The 15,710-nt window shown below is 36.0% G+C and overlaps 1 protein-coding gene across 2 annotated transcripts in view; it reads left to right on the forward strand.

The window, feature by feature from the left end:
* The window catches only part of LOC115216988 (cholecystokinin receptor type A-like), a 212,344-nt gene extending 202,476 nt beyond the window's left edge, over nt 1-9,868 (forward strand). The window contains exon 3 of one of the 2 annotated variants that reach the window (XM_036507295.1): nt 4,713-4,794. In XM_036507295.1, the coding sequence (XP_036363188.1) occupies nt 4,713-4,759 (47 nt within the window). In that variant the 3' untranslated portion in view covers nt 4,760-4,794. Of the gene's footprint in view, nt 1-4,712; nt 4,795-9,812 lie in introns of those variants that run through there. The other variant, XM_036507296.1, reaches the window with a different exon arrangement.
* Nucleotides 9,869-15,710: the final 5,842 nt, after the last annotated feature.

The raw sequence follows: 15,710 nt of genomic DNA on the forward strand, positions 1-15,710 counted from the left end.
GTGGCCCAGAGCCAGCAGTTCATGAGGGGAGGAAAAGTTGATTGCATCGTCCCCCAGTGCGTGACTGGTACTTATTATATCGACTCCCCCACACCCAAAGGATGAAAAGCAAAGTCGACGTTGGGAGAAATTGAACTCAGAAGGAAAAACCGGGAGAAATACTGTCAATCACTTTATCCGGCAAGCAAACATTTCAGCCAGCTCACCACCCCGAATGATGATAACGATACTATCATATTATATTACTATTTTACTTGTTTCAGTCATTTGACTGCGGCCATGCTGGAGCACCACCTTTAGTCGAGCAAATCGACCCCAGGACTTATTCTTTGTAAGCCTAGTACTTATTCTGTCGGTCTCTTTTGCTGAACCGCTAAGTTACGGGGACGTAAACACACCAGTATCGGTTGTCAAGCGATGTTGGGGGGACAAACACAGACGCACAAACTCACACACACATATACACACATATATATATATATACATATATACGACGGGCTTCTTTCAGTTTCCGTCTACCAAATCCACTCACAAGGCTTTGGTCGGCCCGAGGATATAATAGAAGACACTTGCCCAAGGTGCCATGTTGTGGGACTGAACCTAGAACCATGTGGTTGGTAAGCAAGCTACTTACCACACAGCCAAAGCATAATTATAATTTCTCTACTGGTCACAGGGAACTATGCTCAAGATACGCACATGCTACAGCAATGGGTTACGAATGCTGTCGAGAATGTGAGCACACACGCACACACACGCACGCATACACATATTACAAATACATACAACCGCAAAAATCAAATGTAAGCACATACAAACACAGACACATACACACAAACACATCATAAATGCCCTCAGATTCTCACGTTTGGGGAGAAATGTAAATGAATTCTGTGTAAATGGGGAAACTACTTTAAGTTAAGACAAAACACAGACATCAAGAGAGAGGAAGTGATGACAGCTGTACAAGCGTTGGTGACGGTGAAAGGTTGTTTGTGAAGAAATGAATTAAGGACATGGAATGTTTTATGCATGAAAAGCTGAAAGAATAATAGACAAACGTATTTGATTATAAAAGTGGGCGTCCGGAGAAATAGAGAATTGTTTGCGACGTGGGAAGATGATCGGCTTAAATTCTCTGCGAATGCTGTTCGGAATCATTTCTCAATAGATGTTCAATAATGGGTTTGAGGAGAAAAGATATGGTTGCTCTTTGCCGGATTATTATTTCGCAAATAGCGTTTAAGTTCCAGAAGGAATGCATGATTTATGATAAGGATTATTTGAATTATCCTGTATTGAACAAATATATGAAACAAAAGAATATTGTTCGATCATGTTGCGATATTTAATAAAAAAAATCTGATGGGAAACCGACTTAAGTTTTTGAGTGGTCATTGGTAATTCCTAAGCATTAGGACACAACACCCTCAGCCCATGCATCTTGATTTTAGAGGGTAGTTCTTTGGGATTAGAGTAATACATACATACATACATACATACATACATATATATATATACATACATATGTATATATGTATGAATATGTATATATATATATATATATATATATATATATATATATGTATATATGTATGAATATGTATATATATATATATATATACATACATATGTATATATGTATGAATATGTATATATATATATATATATATATATATATATATATATTATATATATATATAATATATATGTATGTATGTATATATAAGTAACTTTTTTACAGCAGATACTTCGTCAGTCACCAAGTCCCACACAGTTATGTTATTCTGCCAGAGTGTAATATAGCAAAGCATTTCGACTGCACTTAACCACAAAGATACGCATAATATATATATATATATATATATATATATTATATATATATATATGAATGCTTGTTTAGCTATGTGTGATTCTCATCGTCTCAACACTAAATACGACTCCACCAAAGTATATTACGCCAGAACAGAAACCACTCTCTTATCTGTTACTTAATATGTTTATGAGCCATGCCGTGAGATTCTCTGGCACATCCTAAGGCAGTACCTTCTCAACCGTGCGTGCTTAGGTTGAGCTAATTATTTTTCATGTCTTCTTTTTAAAGTATATTGTGTCTTACTGAAATTATTGTGCTTTATATATTTATTCGGTTTAAATCAACTTTTAATACGCTCTTTACCACTCTCCTTATTTCATATATCATTGTCTTGTTTATCCCTAGATATACAAGTATTTACAAGTATTTACAGCCTTCTTTTGGACCTTTGTCATCATTAACTTCCTCACCCTCTTGATGTACTTCTCAATTTTTTTCTTTCATTTCTATAGATAGTATTCTGTCAATTTTGAGTACTCCTAGACACAACCTTCTTCCTTAAATTATTATTATTATTATTATTGAGAGAGCTGTGAATGCCATCGAAGTAACACTGGGGTAAAATATAGAAGCCCAATATACCCATCATGACTACCCCTCTGATAAGGGTCTTAAAGGCACATGCATCACAAACATATTTGCATGACATGATTGATTCTCTCATATCAAGATTAACAGCTCATGACCTTGCAGTTGGGGGCCTAGTTAGAATTTTCTTCAGGTCCCAGAATAAGGATTGTTTAAGGACGATAAACAAAACACCCATGTTTCCAGAGGTGAATTATTCAAACCCCAAAGAATTCCTCTTAACACATGGCTATGATGCTCCCCACTACTTCTGCTCGTGATCAGAGATGCACGTACAGTCAGCCACCAAGGGACATGCTCAACTGGTTATGGTCAAACAACTGACAAGCAAATCTGTGGTATTGAGCAGAATATTTGCTATCGCCCATCTTTTATACCAAGACAAAACAATGTACATGATAACACTGCCAATCAGTTAAGATCAGAAGCCATGAGAGCCACTGCCTGGTACTGCATCAGGGCATTTATCATTATTATTATTATTATTATTATTATTATTATTATGTCTGACTTTTGCTTTTTATTTGTACAAGTTGTCTCCAAGTCTCACCCAGAGACCTCAAGAGACAATTTAGACGTTCATGTTGGTATTATGCCTGGGGTGTCATATATATTTTCGTTTTGGACATAGTATTGTTCTAGAGAATGTTCTAGAGAACATAGTATTCTTCTAGAAAACGTGAAAATTATGAGTTTGTTTTAAAATTTGAGATGACATAGACAGTATTTTGCATAGGATATGGACAGTTCCCATGAGCACTATCTTTTGAATTTCTGCCATTTTGGTGTTTCCTGGTTAGGAAGCAGTCAGCCCCTTTTGCTATCATTCCCAGGGCACCTATGGCAACAGGTATTGTTTTAGTCATTATTATTATTATTATTATTATTATTATTATTAGTAGTAGTAGTAGTAGTAGTAGTAGTAGTAGTAGTAGCAGCAGCAGCTTTTATACGAGCTGTTGCAGAAGTCTCCCGTCACAGTAAGTTGGGCGTTTTCGTATGCATCTTATTTATGATTTTCAATGATGTACACGAAGAATCTGGGAACTAAAATTCTGTTAAGTTTGTTAAATTTTAGTTTTGATACTATTTTAAAAGAATCAGATGTTTTCAAGGCGAGAATGATTTCCTTCGGATTTGAGCAGTTCCCATGAGCAGAGTCTTTTGTTTTTTGTAGCTCTGATATTTTGGGATTTCCCGGCATTTGGCGATAGTGCTTAAGACTGTCTTTTGCCGTTGACCCCAAAACTCCGATGATCATACGTACAGTTAACCCCCTTATAATTTCCTTATATTTCCTTAATTTTTCAAATAATTTTCCAGAAACGTTGAAGTCTGCTGGGATTGACATATCTGTGAAAAGACATACTAAAGTCTCAAAGAACGGTGATGCTTTTAGTTTCTACTGTTCAGCAGATTTATAAGGTGCAGCAGTAGCAGCAGTAGTAGTAGTAGTAGTAGTAGTAGTGTAGTAGTAGTAGCAGTTGTAGTAGTAGTAGTAGTATCATCATCATCGTAATCATCATCACCATCATCATCATTATCTTCATCATGGACATCTTAGTCATAACAGTTCATACTCCACCGCCTGGGGTGCCCGCCTCTCTCTTCCTGAAGTATACGAAGCATCATCTTTCACACGTGTGGGAAGGTGCTTGTATGCCACACCTGTTATTTTGTGAGACTTGTTGGTTTTGGCATTAATTTCTTTTCCGCTAACAAAGACTATGTGAATGGGTTCTGGGTGGTGTTTGCGGCGAATCTTGGCAAACTTGTAAACAAATATTGGAGATTAGCAAATAATGTGTGAAAATGACTTAACACTGTGTACACACCTTAATACTGCCATTACCTAAGACGTGCCGATGTATATTCCGAGCGATAATCTATCAGGTTTTTTTTCATATCATCTTTATATAACATGATTTGAGATTTACATGTGATGCCTTTCTTATTTTAAAGAGAATCAGTTACAGCTTGGAAAGCCTGCATAAATATTCCAGAATCTGGTTCTTGGAACGTGTCTCTATCTATACATCTACGTAATTTGTAGATGTCTTTGCAAAAGACATTGGTACTATTCCAATTGCGCTGATTCTACATAAGATAATAAACGTAATTCTTAGACACTTTGATGTCTTTTAATTAAGAGCTTATTAATTGTAATCCGTTTTCAACTCACTTCCCGCGGAACATTATTGTTATTTTAGTAATATTATCTTTGTTCTTTATCTTTTACCTGTTTCAGTCATTAAGGTACGGCCATGCTGGGGCACTGCCTTCGAGAAATGTTAGTTGAATGAATCAACGCCAGTATGTTTTTATTTAAGCCTGGAAGTTAATATATCGGTTCTTTTGTCGAACTGTTAAGTTACGGGAAGATAGAGACGCCAACACAGGTTGTGAATCGGTGGTGGAGGACAAACACAGACACTTGGAAAACACACACACACTCACTCACACACGCACACAGATAGATAGATAGATAGATAGATAGATAGATAGATAGATAGATAGATAGATAGATAGATAGATAGATAGATAGATAGATAAAAAGATAGATAGATAAAAAGATAGATAGATAGGTAGATAAAAAGATAGATAGATAGGTAGATAAAAAGATAGATAGATAGGTAGATAAAAAGATAGATAGATAGATAGATAGATAGATAGATAGATAGATAGATAGATAGATAGATAGATAGATAGATAGATAGAATAGATAGATAGATAGATAAAAAGATAGATAGATAAAAAGATAGATAGATAGGTAGATAAAAAGATAGATAGATAGGTAGATAAAAAGATAGATAGATAGATAGATAGATAGATAGATAGATAGATAGATAGATAGATAGATAGATAGATAGATAGATAGATAGATAGATAGATAGATAGATAGATAGATAGATAGATAGATAGATAGATATACGCGACGGGCTTCTTTCAGTTTCTTTCTACCAAATCTCCTCACAAGGCTTTGGTCGGTCCGATGCTATGGCTGAAGACTTGTCCAAGGTGCCACACAATAGGACTGAACTCAGAAACATGGATGGGAAGCAAGATTCTTACCACATAGCCACGCATGCGTCTTTAGTAATTATTAATTCACAGACATGTTTGTTGATGCGGACGTGGCACAGGCGAATGGCTCCAGGTTCGATCCGATTGTATGGTATCCTGGCTAAGTTAGTTTTATCACGGACTCTGGCTGCACAAAACTTTGTGAATGAAAGTGGATAGATTGAAACAACGTAGATGTCAATCGTATTGACAGTTTCTATAATTTAAATGTCAAAGTTTCTCACACTGTGTCATGTTGATGAGGCTTGATTATCAAGTTTAAGTTAGACGTGTCACTGGAATTGTCCAGCCGAGAAGATAGTAATTCAATGTGAATTTATTTTTGGTTAACCGAACGACTGAACACACATCGTCGACACTGATAGAGATCCGTTCGCTGTTGTCCTTTCTGTTATTAAAATGACGTCAGTTTTATTCTGTGATATCTCAGGAAGTGTCTTTTATACTGAAAATTTAAATCTTTAAAAAAATAACTAATGATTATTATTCGCCCATATTCTGCAACCTGTGGGTACTCGATTATTTTTAACAGTTTCAGTTGAAATCGTAGCAATTGTCATTTCGGGATCAATAGAATAAAGTATTGATCAATTACTGTTATTAATTTAATCGAAAATCTTTTCTTACAGTACCTTTCCTTGTGACAATATTAGAAATCGTATTTAATATTGGGGTATTAGTGGAATCGGTAAAGCATCGAATTAAAAATAGGTGTTGATTTACTGGACACATTTCAAGGAAAATTGACCACTGTCCATCCAAAAAGTCTTCCTTCCTCCTCCACTGAAACAGCCACTGAATTTGACGAGGCAACTTAGCACCAGTGTCATCCCATGCGTTGCTATCAAAAGACAAAGATTCGCAGCAGATACCAAAACTGGTCCTCTGACAATTCCATCAATCAATCATCAAGGATTTGTATTTTTGTATCGAAATGATGAAAGGTAAAATTGAGCTAAGTGGGATTTGAACTCGGAGTGAGAAATTCCAAAACAAATACCATGATACAATCTACCCAACATTGAAATGGTTTCATGAATTCGCATTTAAAGTAAGTACGAATCTATACAAGCGGAAAAAAGATATCAACTATTTGCTTTACAAAAGCGCTCTTTCCTTTTTTGCAAATTAATTAAAATTTTCAAAGTATTTAATAGTTGATGATGATGATGATGATGATGATGATGGACGTCTTAATGTTGGTTACTGTTGTCTTTGATGACGATGTTAATATTAATGATGGTGATGTTGCTACTGTTGTTTATGTCGATGATGTTGGTGATGATGATGATCTTGTTGTTGGCGGTAATGTTGCAGACTTTCATGTCCTTGTCGTAGTTGTTTAAAAAAATGAAATCAAAAAATGAAAGAAAAGAAGCTAATTTCTGTAGATATTTTCATCCAAAGACGACAATTAAGAGATAAGCAGCTGGCTATAAATCAGTTAAATTATTGTTACTCAAGACGTCTGCGAAATAAAAACGTTTTAAATGAACCAAATAAAATATTTGCTGCTTTCCTAAATGAAACGCCATTTTCTAATGAATTAGTTTATTCATTTCTAAGTCACAATTTCTTTCTCCAATATATTTACAAAGAAAAAAGTTTTAATAGAAAATGTCGTATGATGATAGTTAAAATGTTACTAACTCCTTCTGAAGAATAGACATTAATTGACATGAATATGGGTATCTATAATAAATATCTATAAATGTGAGTGTGTATATATATATATATATATATATATATATATATATGTATGTATGTGTGTGTGTGTGTGTGTGTGTGTGTGTTTATATATCAGTAAGTCAACTGTTAATTTCTTAATTTGTTCTTACAATATATTTTTATAGTTTTACAAAATGATTGCTTTCATAACTATTTCCAGAACAAATTTATACATAAGCAATCGTACACACACAAACACACACACACACATATGAATGCACAATTTTCTGCACATGTAATATATACACACACATGTATTTATAGCTATAATATCCACACACACACATAAATTAAAAGTCTCCAGTGTGTTTTGTTTAATATTTATGAAGCTTTTCTTCTCTAATAAATATTTTTGCAAATTCTTAGTAATATTAAAGCACAAAACTTTATTGACTTTGCCAATACTATCAGCTCGAAGTATTGACGTTGGCATCTATTTTTACCATTTTATGGTAATAGCATTGATTCTTTGTTAGTGGTGACGTTACCGCCGTGTTTGAACTTGTTACCGTTCATTCTAGTTTTCTCAAAGCGATTCGAGTAGTTTTGTCATTTGAACCAATATAATAATTTTACTGATGTTTGACTTATTGCTCTACAAGATTTTTTCCCTAATTTGTCGTCTAGCTTTCTGGAGAATCTTCCATGAGTTGCATACATCATTTACTAATTCTTTTAATGGCTTCAGTCGTAGGAATGCAGCCATGCGATAGCACTGCCCATATTTTCTTTCCGTTTTCTTGTAACTTTATGGCTGGAAGTTAGTGTATGATTGAAGTTATAGCAACCGATCTTCGCTGATTCTATCCTTGAACTCTAGGCTGCTCTGGTGCCGTCGTTAATGGTTTATCCGATGTTTTCTTAAATGTTTCAGTAGAGACCCTTTTTATACTTCTGATTTCTTTATTCCAAAAGTTGAAGACCTCGAAATATCAGACTCGTACACTAGAATGTTTTTGCTCGTGATTTCGAAGATAGTATGTTTGGAGGCTCACATGATCTACCATTTCGTGCATTACAATGCTCTCTAACCTCGAAGTTTCGAACATGCCCCTCTAGGATTTTCCACTCATATATGATGAAAATCTTTCAGATGTCCCCAGTAATTAAGGCTTTCAATCAAAGCTATATTACCGGTGAATGTTCTTCATAACTCTGTTTCTGTTCTGTCGTATGGATTGTTGTACCTGGTTTTTGTCATTCTTTACAGAGGTATTCTTATCTCTGCCCCACTAATGTAAGAATGTAAAGCTAGGTTTCATATTGAAACAAAAACAACATTACTCATTCCAGACATAAAAGTACAGGCCAAACGAGAAACTTAATGTGCATTCAGGATCTTTGGAAATAAGTGTTGAACAAAGATCTAAACGACTGTGGACCTGAGTTGGGATTAAGCAACAACAACGACAATCACCACACCAACCAGCTCCATCATCATCATCATCTTCCAGCAGAACCGATTGAGGAATAATGTAAAAACGTCGTTGAATCTAGAAGTTTTACTGTTGTAAAAAAGCTGTAAACGACTCAGAAGAGAATAGAGCATCGATGTGTGTGTGTGTGTGTGGTGGTGTGTGTGTGTGTGTTTGTGTGGTGTGTGGTGTGTGTGTGTGTCTGTGTTTGTGTGTGCGTGCATATGTGTATGCGCGTGTGCACTAAATACCTAATTACCAATCAATTCTAATATTAATCACTTCATATCTGATTACAATTGAAACAATGAAAGCGTAAAATTACGAAAGGCGAAAGAGAGCACAACACACAAGATGGAAGCGTGGTAGAGTCATCATTCTCTACTTCTACAGACGGCACGTTTCTGTGAGCGCGTAAGCATACATACATATATAGATAGATTACATACATACTTATACTACATACACAATGTGTATGTATATGCCTATGTATGTGTGCATACACACACACACACACACACACACACATATATATATATATGTATATACATACATACATAATATGTATGTATATGCCTATGTATGTGTAAATAAATATATATATATATATTATATATATTATATATATTATATATATATATATAATATATATATATATATATATATATATATATATTTACATACATACATACATACATATAGACACACACATAACTTTAAAAATGTATATATAAATATATAGCTGTGTGTGTGTGCGTGCTAGTACACACACACACAGTTGTGAGCTTGTGAATTCCATCAGCTTGTATTGTTACCACTTGGTAATCCAGCTGATGGCCGACCTTCGTGGAAATATGATATCAGAATCATTAAGGTTATTATTGATATTAGTAATTGACAAATTAGAAACACGTTTCTGAATGTGTTCCTTTGTCACGTAACTTCATAGAATATCATTTCCGATTCCTTGTTTGTCTTTTACATTTTCCGATGGTTTAAACACTGACTTCAATACGAATCATATTCCAAGTTGCAATTAAAACTAAGAATTGGTGAGGTTTGCAGTTTCAGAACTCCCAACATAAGTCCCTAACAGATGTGTTTATTCTTTTCAACTTTAGGCACAAAGCCCAAAATTTTGGGGAGGCAGCCAGTAGATTAGCTCCACCTCAGAACGCAACTGGTACTTAATTTATGAGAGGCATAGTCGAGCTCGGCGGAATTTGAACTCAGAACGTAACGGCAGACGAAATACCTATTTCTTTACTACCCAAAAGAGGCTAAACACAGAGGGTACAAACAAGGACAGACAAACGGATTAAGTCGATTATATCGAACTCCAGTGCGTAACTGGTACTTATTTAATCAACCCTAAAAGGATGAAAGGCAAAGTCGACCTCGGCGGAATTTGAAATCAGAACGCAGCGGCAGACGAAATACTGCTAAGCATTTCGGTCGGCGTGCTAATGTATCCGCCAGCCCGCCGCCTAGAAAACGAATCTTTTTAATTTAAAAAAAAATAATAAATAACATTTTTCAAAATGTCGTGAATGCATTGTCATTTCTCTTTTAATGCAGCTCCTGTTCAAAAGGCGCTAAATCCATGATCATCCCATCAGTGTTGTATACAGAAATGTTATAAATTTAAGTGGGTACGGTATAATTTGTAGGAGATTCAGATATTAATTCCTGCAGGTCTATCGGTCCGAAGTTCTTTCGTTGTGCTGTTCAAACAAAATATGTTAATACCCGTCTATATAATATATGCGTATGAGTGTGTGCTACACACACACACACACACACACACACACACATATATATAAATATAACAATACTGACGACTTTCTTTGATTTATAGAAAGTGAAAGAGTTAATCGATGTGCATCTAGTGTCCACATTTCTCGCCGTCAATTTTCATTTTTATCAACACATTAAGCGGCCGTTTGGACACAGGTTATTAATATCCAGAGGCGAACTATTTTGATAAAGTGGATGCCAGAGACAAACCTAGAACCATTCCAACTAAAACTCGGCTTTCTAATATTTTGGTAATAGTCTACAGCCGTTCCTGTCTTCTATTTCTCTCTCTCTTTCTCTTCCATACATATGCACACATACATATACATGCACAGATAAGTTTATATATATCTATGTGTGTGCACATATGAATGTCTATACCCACGCAGACATATATATATATATATATATATATATATATATATACATATATACATATATATATCGCTTTAACTACATACCTACCTAATACCTACATTCCTATCTATCTATCTACATATCTGTATATGTATATATATATATATATATATATATATAAACATATATATATATATATATATATTATATATATATATATATACATATATAAACATATATATATATATATATATAACATATATAAACATATATATATACATATATATAAACATATATTAACATATATATATATACATATATAAACATATATATACATATATATATAGATAAACATATATACATACACACACACACACACATATATATATATATATATTATATATATATATATATATATATGGAGAGAGGGTGGGGAGTAATATACAAATAGCACAATATATGTGTGTATTGTTTCCATTTCTTTTCTTGCCTTCTGTTAAAATGGTCATTTAAAGCAGCGTTTATTTTTCTCTAATGGAAATATTCCGAACATTACATTGTCTTTGCTCTTTTATATTAATGCGTTGCCTGACCACGTTATTTTATAAAAACCATTTCCTTTCTTTCTCTCCTCCAACCCTTCCTCGCCTCCTCCTCTCCTCTTGCTTCACACCTTTCTTCATATCCTACAGAAATTTCCCATTAACCGGCCATGCTTTATTCTCTCCACCCCTCCAAGCAAACCATCGATATCCGGCGCTGTACTCTATTATGACCAATATATATTCAGATTTTTATTGCTTATCCATCAAAGAATTTAGTCAACAGATTCTGCCCTGCTTTCAGTGGTATAATCTTTAACGATACAAATATAGCCGTTGGGTAGAAGAACATAATCACTGTTATTTGGAGGACATTGAACGAATATCGCAAGGGAAGGAAAAGAACAAGAATTCAATAACAAAAGAGGAATTAGTATGGCGGAATCCATTCGAACAGTTATTAATACGTCGACGGCGATTTTACTCAAGTTTTGTCGCCGATACTATGTGTATAGTGTAACCGCTACGCAAGCACATGATCTGCTAGAAACAGCAACCAGATCTCCCTGAAACTCCTAAAATTTTCTAAAAGTGGCGAGAGACATATGAGATTATATATTTTGAACATAGGCGGATAGGTCATAGTCGGAATGTCTTTTATTAGAGTTTGGCTCGACCAGGATTCATCTGAATGCAAACAACAACAACAAAAACAACCGCAACAGTAACAACAACAGTATGCTCATTGACGAGATTAAAGTAAGATGATGAATTATTTCGAAATAATTGATACAGTGTTGTCCTATATGTAAACGCCATATACCATTAGCGTTGAGGAATGAAGTGCTTGGAAAGTTTGCTGCTAAAATAGCCATCACCAGGGAAAAACCTACTTCACTCACTTTTACTGTCCATTCTGCTCTCGTAGTTTGATTGACTTTGCGGAATTCTAAAACTGTTTACTTGGCGCGTAATGCTATTTTAGTGACTGCAGCGGCACAAGTAGTAGTAGTAGTAGTAGTGGTGGTGGTGGCAGTAGTAGTCGTTGCTGTTTATGCTATTCTTCCAAAACGTTGAGTTGGCAGAATGATTAGCGCGTTGAAAAAAAACGCAACGGTATTCGTTCCAGCTGTTTACGTTCTGAGTTCAAATTCCGCTGCGATCATCTTCGCCTTCTACTTTTCTGATGTTGATGAATGAAACTACCAGTCAACTCCTGACAATCAACCAATTCCACCCTCATCAAATTTTCGGCCATTCTTCCCGTGTTAGAAGCAATTATTAAGGATCAGCACCAACAAGAGCGTTGGATGAAATGTGAGGCGGTAGTTCTGGCTCATTAAGTCTTCAGCCTAAATTCCATCCGGATCACCATCAGAGTTCCTACCTCTACAGACTGGCATCCATGGCACCGACTCACCATTACCCTCATAAGTGCTGGCCTTGTGCAGAAATTTGAAAGCATATTAAGGTCGTGATGCGCTGGATGCTTAGAGACATTTCTTCCGCACTTACAATTTCCGCCGAGGTCGTCTTTATCTTTCATCCTTTCGAGGTCGAGAACTTAAATACCAGTTGAATACTGGGGTCGATGTAGGCGAACACCATTCATCCTCAAATTTCAGACTTGACGCCTATAATAGTAAGGATTATGATTATTGTTGTACAGAAAACTGGATGATTAGAAACCGGAGCGTCTGACAAAATCACCGCCTTTACTTGAACAAATCGACCCCAGAACTTATTCTTTGTAAGCCTAGTACTTATTCTATCGGTCTCTTTGCCGAACCGCTAAGTTACGGGGACGTAAACACACCAGCATCGGTTGTCAAGTGATTGTGGGGGTGGGGGGACAAACACAGACACACACACACATATATATTTATTTATACGACGGATTTCTTTCAGTTTCCGTCTATCAAATCCACTCACAAGGCTTTGATCGGCCCGAGGCTATATTAGAAGACACTTGCTCAAGGTGCCAATCAGTGGGACTGAGGCCGGAACCATGTGATTGGTAAGCAAGCTACTTACCACACAGCCACGCCTGCGCCTATATATATAAATCATAAAAATAATTAAATATATATAATACCGTACTGTTTCTACTTCGCGGATTTTCACTTATCGCAGAGGTTTTGGAACGTAAAACCCGCGATATTCGAATGATTACTGTAGCATTCAAAGACGTGAGTCGATATAACCCCGACCCAGAATTAGTGGTCTTGGACTTACCGTTGGAATTGTCTTTTGTTTTATTAAGCCCTAACCGAGTACACCTCTCAAGGAATCCGTCTCTGAAGATACCATATTTTGCCGAACATATCTTGTAGATTCCCCGTCAGTGGTGAAAGTCATCATTCATGTATTCGACTGAGTCGTAAAATTCTCATGCATGTGGCTGAATATTCCGCAGATACGTGTGTATTAACGTGATTCTGAGGCGGAATTGACGTGATGCAGTATAACAAGAATTGGCCTTTAAATTGCAGGTTGAGACCGAAGGGCAGAGAGAGAGAGAGAGAGAGAGAGAGAGAGTAAGTGAGAAGAATGGCAATACGAATACCGAATTCTTTTTAGATCCGCCGCTTTAGAGAATTTGCCATTTCGCAGAGTTACATTGTATTTAATCCTACCTTATTGAACGTGTCCTTTTATGAAAATAATACAGTGTGATCTAGGAGAAACGTTTCTGCCATTTCTGGCTGGTTGGGTTACTATCTACTCGCTAGAAACTTTGGAGACCTTCGTAGTGGCCATTTCCTTGATCTAAGTTTTAGAGAAATATTACTGCAGCACCCGTCTTGATTTTGGTGATCTGACAAGATAGACCACTTGTATTTCATGAAGTCAAACTCATTCTGTGAAATAAAAATAAACTTTATTTTCTCCTGCCGTCGCGTCTAATCTTCATTACACCATTGTTTAGTTGATCGACCTCATTATTTGTTATTGTTAAATCGCATGAAAACATCCATTGTTCATTTCCGTAGTGTGATGCTAAATAATCAAAGACAAATCGAACCAAATCTTCCTCCAGTTTCACTGTCAGAAAGATCCAAATCATAATGGTACCTAGGAAAGTTGCGTCAGTGTTAACGATATTTGACATCCTTCCTTCACCCGGTTCCAGCTACCAGTTACCATAGTGATCTATCCGATTGACACAGCAAAATCAATCGAAAGCTCCTATATTTTTCCGGATATGCAAAACTTTGCATTGATTTCAAATGGTAAATCATTCCGTGTATGTATCAATTACCGAAAATTGTGGAGTTCTACGGACTACTGAGGGAAGTTTGCAAAAACCACACCTGAGGACTAATAATTTCTTTCCAAGAAGTTGGCTACTGTATGTTACATCTTGAAAGAATGCAAAATAAGAGAAAATATTGGTGGTATATTGGAGATTCCTCTCACATTAATACCTAGTCTTTGGACAGAAGATGCCTTATATTAGGAGATGCATGGCAGATTGAAGTAGATTTTAATGGAATGGGAACATGGATCGAGAGTGGGCAGCCTGTTCGAGCCCCATTTGGCACATTACGTTATTGCTGGTGATTGTTGTTGTTGTTGTCGTTGTTAAGCAACAAGACGGGTAAGGATAATTAGGTGATGGTTTAGGACTTAGGGGCGGGAGATCCTAGACTATGGAAGAAAAAAAAAGCTTTGGTCGTCTTGTTGTAGTCGAGGGCTCTTCGTTAACACCCGGCACCACTGGGAGGTGGCCCTCGAAGTTGCTGGAAATGGAGATCTCCTGGTCCAAATTCTTGGACGGCTATTGCTGGTGATGGTGGTGCGGGTGGTGCGGGTGGCGATGGTGGTAGTGGGTAGAAGCTGACAAACAATATTGTGCAAAACAACAAAAGGAAATTCTGGAACCGTTAAGGGCCTTCGATGAGGTTTAAACACTTTTCAGACAAAGAGAACCAAAAGCAACAAAAAACAACAACAACAACAAGTATCAAAATAACAACAGTAATGACAACAACAACTATGGCTACCACTCAAGAAAGATTGATGGAAAAGAACGGAGAACGGAAAGAGTTGCATAACACCGACTTTGTTCGTTGAGAGAGAAATCGAGAACGAGTTGACGGAGGATATAATTATATTTCAATGCATTAGCGAAAAGCGCAAATACGTATGTGTGTGTGTGTGTGTGAGTATAAGTGTGTACGTGCGAGTTAATGTGTGAGTGTATGTATGAGTGAGTGTATTTGTGTATGTATTTGTGTATGTATATGTGTATGTGTGTACGTACGTATGCATGTGTGTACGTACATATACATGTATGTACGTATATATGTGTATATGTAC

Source organism: Octopus sinensis, linkage group LG11 (genome assembly GCF_006345805.1).
Source record: "Octopus sinensis linkage group LG11, ASM634580v1, whole genome shotgun sequence".
In the NCBI taxonomy this organism is placed as follows: domain Eukaryota; kingdom Metazoa; phylum Mollusca; class Cephalopoda; order Octopoda; family Octopodidae; genus Octopus; species Octopus sinensis.